The 11,069-nt window shown below is 40.0% G+C and overlaps 1 protein-coding gene across 1 annotated transcript in view; it reads right to left on the bottom strand.

Annotated features, from left to right (window-relative positions):
• The window catches only part of LOC104490978 (short transient receptor potential channel 7-like), a gene marked incomplete at both ends in the record, with an annotated part of 20,582 nt that extends 12,361 nt beyond the window's left edge, over positions 1-8,221 (bottom strand). Inside the window, one exon of the mRNA XM_010133333.1 lies at positions 7,444-8,221. Coding sequence (XP_010131635.1) covers positions 7,444-8,221 — 778 coding nt within the window. The remainder of the gene's footprint in view (positions 1-7,443) is intronic.
• Between the last annotated feature and the right edge of the window lie 2,848 nt (positions 8,222-11,069).

Here is an 11,069-nt window from a genome sequence, read left to right on the forward strand (position 1 = left end):
AGTATTTTGCCAACTTTTAAATAGTTTTTCATTTTCTTTCCTGACCAAAGTGAGCTGGGATATTTTAACAACAGTGTCACTCAATCATCCATAAAATAGGTTAAACGACCTCGCAGCAGTGGCCAGGATCTGATTTGATGTGACTGCTCTGTGGCTAAAGCTGTCCCCCGATACAGCTTCCGACCAAAGTGAGCTGGGATATTTTAACAACAGTGTCACTCAATCATCCATAAAATAGGTTAAACGACCTCGCAGCAGTGGCCAGGATCTGATTTGATGTGACTGCTCTGTGGCTACTGCTGTCCCTAGATACAGCTTCCATGAATAATGGTCTTTTTTTTCTGAGTGCAGGTGCGGGTTGTAAACAGCTGAGTTATACCCTTCACTAAGAATCACAGCACCCTCTGCTCTGCTTTACCGTCGATGGACACAGACAGATGCTCGCACACCTTCACATTCGCAGATACAAATACATTTTTTTCAAGACAGCTCCAGGCATCACAGCTTTGGCGTCGGTTCTAAACCACTCTGAAAAGCTTTGGAGATTTTCTTCTCATGCAATGTTTTAAAACCATTTTGCTTGGGCAACATGCCAGGCAGAAAATTATTTAATCACAGAACAGGCATAGAAAGAGCACTTCAATAACAGCTCTCAAAACATAGAGGATATTTCTTAATTTATAAATATTTAAAGAGAACAATGCAAGAGTCACAAATTTGCTGGTTTTTTAAGGTTAGAAGTGTTCTCTACACCCATTTACTACATCCTCTGCTACACAATCATGCAATACATATCTGCAATTGATTAATTTAGCTCTCAAGAGAAATTCAACAGAGCATTTATTATTAGTGGATTTGTCTCTGAAAAAGAACAGCACAGAGAATGAGTTCCTCATGTACAAAGTGAGCGCCACTCAATGAGCCAAACACAAATTTCTCTCCAAAGCTTAAATATATTCTTCTCCCAGGCTATTTCCATTATCATTTTTAATTTCCTCTCTTATTTTTATACCTAATTTGTTCCAACAATAAGTTAGAAATTTAGTAATAGGAAAATTGTTTTCCTGCTTTACTGGGACTTGATTCTTTCTTGTACTATGAGGTGGATAATTGGTTGTACCTGCTTATGCATTTGATTTGCACAAGTGAAAATTGAAAAAAAGAATGTACACATTTGCAAGAGAGTAGAGAAAATTGGCTTTTAGGTGAGAGGAGAAAGTAACCCAACACAGTCCTGTTTAAAGGCAAAAACCCCACCAAACCACATCCCTGACACCATCTCTAAGAAAAAGTAATGTTCTCATTAAAGATTGCCCTGGAAAAGTTCATATCCAGAAGCAGAGAACAAGCTAATTAGAACATAAACTGCAACACAAAAAGGGTCTGAAAGGGATCTTCTGGCCCGGGCACATCAAAGCCCTGTGTCAGCAGGTATTAAGTTGGGATAAAGCTGAATAACCCAGCAGCCTGCTCTCTCAGTTAGGAATTTAGCCAAGAGAGCCAGAAGAGGTAGCGGTGGAGAGTGGTGCAATGACAAGGGGTGTTTTTCTTTTCACTCCCAAGCAGCTGCTTTTCGGACTGGCTGTCAGAAAACTCACAGGAGGAGAAATAGCAGTTGCTTCATGACTGCGTGCAGGACCTGGTGCAAGAGACAATCACTTAGGAACAGTGACCATTCATATAATAGTATTTATAATGGTGATATTTAATCTTCAAACCAGGAACTAGGTAAGATCGATGATACTTGTGCAGGAGAAAATAAAAATAGTAAAAGGGAGTGAACATATTCTGCATACCAGACCAGATTTCAGAAGTTCCTTTCTGTCTCCTCTTCCAGCAAAGTGAAACAGCAGAAAAAATAAAAAAAGAAGATGAACAGCTAGAAAGCCATCTCTTTAAAAAATGCAAGTCCTCTCTAGGAGGAAAAAAAAATACAAAAGAACAGAAATTCTGGAGAATTCAATGAAAGCCTAGAGATAAAACCACTAAAGTTTCAAAGAGCATCTTGCTGAAGTAATAAATATGAGTCATAAAAGGTGTTCCCAAATATATGGGAGGCAGGAAGTCCGCCAGAGAATATGTTGAAGAGAGATTACAAAGGAATGAAAAGATCACTCAAGGAAGAATGGGTCAGAGGAAAAATTGATTGATTTACAAGAGAGCTCATGAGGCTAATTAGGGAGGCTCCCACTACAAACTCTTTTTTTAACGGGAGATGAGTTTCAGGGGCTGTCTCCAATCAGCCCATCCCGACAGCAAACAACTCAAGAGTTTGTTCCATTTGGGTATGAAGCAGAGTTTCTAGGTGCAGCCTCACTGTTTTACAGCCTGATGGTTTTCCAGAATCTTTCTCTTCCCAAGCCACTGCTATCCTCCATTCTCACAAAATATTTCCCCTTTCTACTGTTTTGCTTCCCAAAATTTCTGCATTGGGACCACAGAGTTCAGCTTTTGCAGTCAGCTCTTCTTTCCAAGCTTTTTTAGGCCTTCAAATAATTTTGGGATCTTATTTTCTCTATATTTAGTACCATCTCTTCTTATTTTCTTACAAATTTAAAAATAACACCCCCCAAATAAAAAAAAAAAAGCTGCAGCTTTTCAACAAGTTATAACCAGACACATCAGTGCTTATACTTTGCAACAGCAGTTCAGTGTCCTCCTCAAACAGTATCTGGTCCCAATTTCTCATTTGCAGAGATAAAGCCAGAAATACTGAGACAATTTACAAGGTAATTTCTCCCAAGAAGTTTTGGCAAACAAAGCGCATCCTGTGAAGTTTAACATTTTATACTGAGGTAGAAAAAAAAGTGGGGCTGACTTACTGCAGCAAGAGCTGTGCTGCGGGAATGCCAGATCATCCCTAACAGCTACGAGTCACCACGTCTCCAGGGCTGTTTAGCCGTTCTTCCAGCATCGTGAGAATTCAGGGAGTTGGGGCTTCACCTGGTTTGCATCACTGCAGCCCCAGTGACACAACAAGCGGTTCCTAGCAGGCACATCTCTGTAGGCATCTTGCAGCCACACAAGCCATCGCTCCCCACAAATAGCACTGTTGGAGCCCATCAGCCAGCGGAGCCTGGACATGATGCTCACCTGCACTCAAGAGCAGGCTCACAGCCAGGGTCTGCTCTTGGGTCCCAACATTTTTAAGAGAAAGGACAACACTTGAAAGAAAAGTGGCAGCAAGAGGCACAAAATTTAGAAAAAAAAAAAAAGATGCTGCACTGTAGTATATGAAACGCCAATGTTGGTACGATTGGTAAACGAAGACCACACACCACGTTTTCCAGGTGGTAGTTTTGATCATGCCTTTGGTGACATTTTAATCAACAGGAGCTAAGATTCTATGTACCACTTGTGCTTGGTAAGATCTTCTCATAGCCTCCTTTGCGATTCTGTAGTTTAATTTGTCTGGATTGCTAAATGGAATGAATTGGCTGGCTGTCTTCATCACCAGGACGTTTCCTGACGCACACAAGCACGCAGGCTCATTTGAGAGCACTCGAGGCTGTAAACCAGACCCAGGTGTACAGTGGGATCTCCCCAGGAACAGGAGTGCACTGTCACAGCTTTAGAACACACCAACAGAGCTTATTAGTCTGTGTTTCACTCACCGTTCCCAGGACGCAGATGGTGATATTGAGCCTAACACTGTTAAAGACATATGCAAGGGCATTTCCTGCAGAAGGTTTGCTGGAAATGCAATCTCCTAAGAGGTTCGATGGACTTATAAAAATGTTTTTAATATTACAGTCTGAGACATGAGTCTCCTGGCTTGGGACAGCTGGTAACTGTGAAGACATCTGCATATGGTTTCATGCCAAGGTGACATGGGAAGATCGATTCCTCTGGGCCGGAGAAGAGAGCAATTCTCATCAGCCTGGCTCATGGGTGATGGCTTGTTCATATGGACAAATTCTGGCTGTATTTTTCATACTGAGGTGACATCAAGCTTACTTATAGGAGCAAAGCAAACTGAGTACACTGGTAAATAAGAGAAGGATTATTCACTTTATGATTCAGGCCCAGGATCTGCCAACTTTGAATGAAATGGGAGTGTACACAGATTTTTTTTTTTTTTTTTAATTTGAGTTAAAGAGAGGGGGGCTTTCATTGCCAGGACATTCAATGCAGTCACACTGATAGTATTTTCAGTAGAAACAACCAGTTCAATATTTTTCACCTTATTTTGGGGAAGGGGGATTATTCATTTCTAGACTCATATACCACATCTTTCAAAGTTATTCTTTTTCTCCTATAAATAGGAAAACTTTTTTGAAGGATTTTGACATTAGACAACTTATGGGAAAAAACAGAAGTAATTCTGTGTGACTTTTCCCTTCCTCTTCAATAAGCATTGCAAAAGCTGGTATTTGCTTGAAATAATGGCACAGCAGCACTGATCTTAACTCTACATTTCCTCTAAATACTGGGATAGAGCCTCACCTTCTGTGGCCCCATCTAAGCTGCAGTGAAATAGCGCTGATTTACCCCAGCAGAGTATCTGCTCCAGTAAAACCATCAGCATTGATCAGCTCCAACAGCTTCCCTCTTTCTTCCAGCTCCAAGTCTCCACTGTTATTATTCTTCGCGGTGTGTGGGAAGCCACACAGGAGCTGACTGCCTTGACCAAAATCAGCACCTCAACAAAAGAGTTCAATGGGGCAGAATACCCACTCCAGACTGATAGCCAGGACATCTACTCTTGCTGTTAAAGACCTATTAATCGGTCAACAGGAAGGCTGCCGAAGGCCAGCAGTGTGAGCTAGCGTATGTCCAGACTCCTGTTTTCACCTTAGTAACACTCCCATACTGCTTTGTGATGTGTGGTGCTTACGCACAGACATTTCGTAAGGAGTGCGGTGTATGACGGAATCTCAGCAGTTCAGGGGGAGAACAATCTATTCAGCTTCTGCTGCTGTTAAAAAAGAATAGATGGAATTGTTTTCATTCAGTAACCTTCATTGAAACCTCTCTCAAACTGTGGCCAACCGCAGCTAATGCAACTTTTCTCCTTTAAAGTGGTTCACGTGGCAGTTTCCTTTCACCTTTTATAACTGTATGAAAAAGCAACTCACTTTAAAAAAAAAATCTACTTTCTCTAAAAATATAGTGAGTATACTGGCTCCTGAATGGTGCTATTGCATAAGAGATTTAGGGCAGCAAGCAGCAGGTGAGAGGCGAGGCATTTATATTTTAATTAACTCATGCTAGGAGTTTCTTCAGAGGTTACTTAATTACTATTTGTCCACCCACATTATTAAAATCTTACTCGTGTCCTTCCGTTTCAAGGACTTTTTGTACCTCCTGGAAACTGTACCGCTAAGATTGCATATAAATAACTATTCTGAAGTAATCCCAAGTGATAATTTTGTAGATCTGTTGAGCACCAAGTGGAATTGCAGAACTTTCGCAATAAAATTTTTAAAATCTAGGAAAGTATTATTTTAGGCACATAAAAAAGTCCTCTGGATCTTATCTGATTTCATAAATTTTCATTATTCATGGGCTTCTTAAATGCATTTCCAGCAATCGTGTTCTTTTTTAGAAATGAATTCTCAAAATGTCATGTTCTGTGAAAAAACCTTACCATTTTATTAATACCCTATTCCACATCACACTGATTATGTTAATATGAATAAATATTTTTGCATAAATACATACATCTGATTTTTTTTTCTAAGGTGAGAATACATTATAATCTTGAGAAGTTTCTTATTTCTGGAAGGATTAATATGCTAAAGGAGCGTGACGCCTTTGAAGTGAACTAGTGCTGTGGGTACCTCTGAGACACCTCACTAACGTATGTAGACGTGTGTTGCACAGAACCTGCCAATAAGGCAATGAAATTCAAAAGCCTTCCTGGAAATACAGTAATTTGGCAAAGGGTTTCTGATGTTTTTTTCTATTGATTTACTCGCGTCCATTTGCCAGTGCTGGGGAGATATAACCATCCTGAGACTATTTAACATTTGATTGCTTGTTTGCTCTGGGAGGATTGATGTACCTGCCAGTGCCGGTCTAGACCGCACTGGCAGCTCTATGAACAAAAGGAGGGATTCCGGAAGAAATAGATTTATTTTTTTGCAGCAAGACACTTCTCAGAAGGGACAGGAATGTAATACGGAGGCTGCTCATGCTCCATACAATACATATTTTTCTACTGAACAGAAGTTGGAGCATTAACAAGGTATTAACGCTAACTGTGAGCCCAGAACAGGTTTACACTGGAGTAACCCTCACTCGAGCAGCCAGATTCACTGAACCCCATGAGGCCGTTTCACTAGGACAGAATGTCATGCAAATAAAAACTCCCTTTTCATTTATTGTGTCCTTGCAATTCTGATTAACATAGGTAAAAAGAGTTTGAAAGATTTTGCCCTAATTTTTTGCTAAAAGAAGTCAGTGGTTTGGATATTTTTTCCTGTTAGAGACAACCTACATTGTTTCAAAGGCAACAGCCTGAGAACATGCTTCCTTCACAGTTTTTAAATTGGAAAGCATATAGATACAAATCCTGAAATGGATGCTTGGATAGTCTTCTAAATTAAAAATAATGGATTGCTGGCAGGCATCCTACCCCATTTACTCACAACATAGATTTTATTACCCTAGTGTTGCTGATCATGATTGTAGCAGCACAATAGTCCTAAGTCAGAAAGTAGTTTTAGGCTGATGACTGAGGCACTGAAAATTATTTTTTTTCCATGACTAATTTATTTTAGAAAGGGAGAGAATGCTATTTATGTCATGTAAATGACTTAGAGAAATAATGCAAATGACTCTGGACAAACTCATTATGGTAATGAAAGTCTTGAATAACTTTTAAAGAGTTCTGCAAGTTCCACTGTTATGTTTGGCATGATGATAAACTTCATAACAATCTCTTAATCATCTCTCTCCTCCTTTTTCATGAAATTCATCATATACAGATGTAGTACCAAACCATTAAGATGCAATGCAATTTAAATTATTTGACAGAGAACCAAAATTGCTTAATTCATATCTTTTATCATTGCAACAGAACTAGATGTACTGGATTCTTATGCCATTAAACCAACCTCTAGAGCTCTGCCTTTAAAATAGATTGCTCCATTAGAGAGACTTACCTTTGGTAGAAAAATTGAGTCTCCATTTTTGTTAATAATCTGATTTTTATTCTTGCTGCAAACTAGAGATTCTCATCAATCACAGTGTGTAACATAAAAACTCTGAGTAAGGAGATATCTGTTAATAATATGCAACATTCCGTTTCAAACCTTCATTAACTGGAGAATGAACAGTGATCTGAACCGACGTGTAGTCAACACATCTGGCAGTTTCTGCAGCTTCTGCTTCCTCCCCCACCCCCTCAAAGAGTAAACCGAGATTTGATCGAACATGTAAAACACACAGTACCCTGAACTCTTTCAGCCCAAGGAAAAAGGCACTGTGGCAAATTACCTTAAATTCAGTTTCAATGTTGGCCAGTCTGGCCAGTTCATTGCTTAGCTCTAAAGCGGTAAGGACAGGGTCTTCACTGGAAAGAGACAAATAAGCAGCACTGGCTAATCCTTTGTAGGCATTCATTCTCGATCGAGAGTGACTAAAGGAATCTTTCCTCTGCTTCTCAATACACTCATTGCACTTGCAAAAATAGTCATGTGGCCTTTCGATCCGTGCGCCTTTTAGAAGTAAGATGTGAACAATTTCATACTCCTGGCAGTGGGCAGCAAGTATGATAGGGGTAATGTCATGGGAGAAACGAGTTCCATCTTCATCATAGGCGTAAAAATCATCATCTCTCAGTTCCTGCTCAAGGGGACTGAGTGTGAGACGCTGTCCTTGTGCAAAGGCTGGATGGTTCAATATTGCTTCTACGATGCGCACGTATCCTTTACTGATGGCTAACAAAAGTGCATCTCCAACTCGAGCGAGATTCTCCTTTTTGAGGAGGAGCTCCGTCACTTCCAGATGCTCATTCCCTACAGCTAACTGAAGGGCGTTTTGTCCCATATAATCAACACAATTAAAGTTCAAGGTTTTGGATTCCTCCAGCATTTTTCGCACAACAGGAATGTTGCCATATTCTGCAGAATCAAGAAAGCGTTCCTCTTCTGCAGTCAGGCTGGTGCCTTTCTCATTGAACATGTAGGCTGGGCCCCGGATGGCCTGCCTCCGGCCCTTCTCCCGAAGGGTTGTGTGCCTTCGATGCATGTTTTTATAATTGTTGTTTCTCAACCTGCAGAAAACCAGAAAAGAAGGTTGGTTATATTCTCAGAGGGTCATAACCCCACATAATCCGAAATAAGGTTAGAAATGTCTTGTTACGATCAGATCTTTTTAGCTTCTTATGAGCTGGGCAAGTTCATTAAAGTCATTTAGGATACATTTGCAATAAAGAAGGTAGTTATCTGAACGATAGACAAGTTCTCTTCTGACTTGTACTCACTTCTGGATTTTGGCAAGGATGCACAGCATATTCTTCCCTTGATAAACAGGGAAAAAAAAAAGTAGGAACACATTGTTTTCCATTTTTATTATTTACAACCTCATTACAAGTATTTAGGAATAAAATCCACAACACAATATTTCTTGAATTACTCTTCTTGAGTTTTACCCTTGAGGACATAGGCCCTAAAAAAAGTTAACATCTCTCCATGTCAGTAGACCTTGGATCAGGCCAATAAACTACACTCCACGAAGTTAAAAAGCAAGCTTCTAATTTTAAACACACAGTAACAAGGATAAATATATTACATATTCTGCTGAGACAAGTGAACCACCTATTCATTCACAGCTTCTTTCATGCTACATAAATACAATATTGCTGTTTCCTGATATAGAGCATTTCAATGATCAACTGTCTAATTTTCTGACCGAAATACAGTTGCCAGCTACTCTAAATGCACATACCCAAATCCAGGGGCCAGTCTTGAAAAGCACAGAAATAACTCCTGATTTAGTGTCACGTCACCCCCCAGGAAGCATCTTTCAGAGAGCTACTGCAGAAAGACAACAGCACACGTATCTGACCACAAACAGAGGGAGGATCAGAAAGGGTCATAGCTTCCTCACTGATTATGTGGCTGCAATGCCTTCATTTGGAGTTGGTGGGTTGGAGACAAACTATTCTTATTCTACTTTTTCTGGAACCTCCAAATAAAACCAGTCTCAAGGGGGAGTAAACATGCTGTTGTATGAAATTAACTGAAATCCTAAATCTATGTTTTTAACATGTTCACACTTTGCATTCAGTGCCATCTCGATGTTGCTCTTTTTTAATTTCATTCCAGTAGCATCTCAACAAAACCAAAGACCCACTTTTAGAGTCTAAGACTTCTGGAGTCTAAGCACACTGAGTTAATTGCCATCCTAAGCCCACAGAATGTGCAGGCTGAGTAAAAAGGTAAAACCAACACCTCTTCTGCAAAAAGCATTTGCACTCAGTTTGATAGCAAGTCTTAAATCACTTGGGTAAAATTTTCAGGAGCCTCTAAGCTGCAGTGGACAGATGTAACAAATAAGCAGGTGTTAATGCTCAGCAGGTGGCAAAGGTTCATCCTTCCACACTCCATCTGTTCTCCAAGTCAGTTTTGACCTTCAGCCAGTGAAAAGTTCATGTGTTGCTCTGAAAAAATACTACCGGAGTTTGAAAGTGCTGTCATGAATGACTAGAGGGAAAGGGGCCAGAACACAAAGTGGAGTAGATCCATCTCCTTCAATCACATGTAGGAAAAGAGTGATGGAATCCAACAAAACCCCAGGAAAACAAAGGGTATCTGAATCCCAAAATACCTAAAGTGCCAGGACACAGAAATTCTCAAGATAACTGTTCTTAACAATAACTTAACATATACATAAGCATCTATCATTTTAATTCATCATTTTTTTACTGATCTGGAACAGAAAGCCAGTACTGAGGAGTTTCAAACAGATTCTACAGCAAATTTATAGCAGCTACACTACAATTCAAACAAATCCTAGGAAAGCAATTTCGTGACCACGCACAGTTGAAAAAAAGTTTGTAATCAAGAACATCTCCCCCTAAGATTTGATGCATCAGTATAACAACTTAATAAAAGCTGGAAGAAACTGAACATATCCTGTGCTCCACTGAGAGATAAAGTGCTATATGAACCTTAAAACTAATTCCTTCCAGTGCGGTTGGAAGTTGAAGTGCACAGAGATGAGGGTCGTAAGAATAACGAAGGAGATTTGGTTAAATAAATCAATTCTCAAGAGTGCATGAAGTTTTATGTAAGAGAAAACAATAACAGCTAAAAAACCACACAGTTAACACATCTAACAGTGACAGGGAGACAGAGATCTCGAAAGCAGCAAAGTGCCTGGGGTAAAACTGGGGCCCCTTTGAAGGCAACAGCACAAGGTCCATTGAGTTCAGTGGAGCCCAAATCTTGCAAAGGACAGCACTGAAGTTTCGAACATGCACTGAAACCCCTGAGTTCAAGTCAGGACCATACATGCAAATAAACCAGAACTTCTGAACCGCAGCTTTGTTGAGCGGGGACTTACAGTGCCAGGCAGCACTTTACACATTCACAGTCTTAGGATTTCTTGGATGTTAAATTAAACCTCTTAAAATGTTAAGCAACTCAAAAGGATGAGCTGGTGATGGCTTAAGCAGCTGTTGTTGGGATCAGGTGGAAACCAGTCCAGCTCCTGTAGCTACTCAGTGATGACCCACTAGTGTGACAGGAGGGCACATGCCTGAACATTTTAGGGCAGTTAACTGCAGTAGCTGCTTCAGGCTGGAGGAATTCCACTGGCATTTTCTGATCTCCAAAAACCATGTATGATAACCTTATATTTATTGTGATATTTAATGATCAGTACAGGAAGCAACTCAGAAATTTGGGTCGTTTCCAGCAGTGAGAAATCTATTAGACATTTTGCCTGGAGTCCAAGTATAATTCTTGATATTTTGTTTCTTAGAAAATCTTTTCTCTCCTCGTATGTTATTACCTCTGAAGGAGAACCTAAATAGATGGGACAGGTAACCTTATAATCACACCCAAAGTAAACATAAAACTATATAAAATAACCCCACTAGCCAGTTCTCAGATTTT

This window comes from Buceros rhinoceros, unplaced genomic scaffold (genome assembly GCF_000710305.1).
Source record: "Buceros rhinoceros silvestris isolate BGI_N320 unplaced genomic scaffold, ASM71030v1 scaffold12263, whole genome shotgun sequence".
Taxonomy (NCBI): domain Eukaryota; kingdom Metazoa; phylum Chordata; class Aves; order Bucerotiformes; family Bucerotidae; genus Buceros; species Buceros rhinoceros.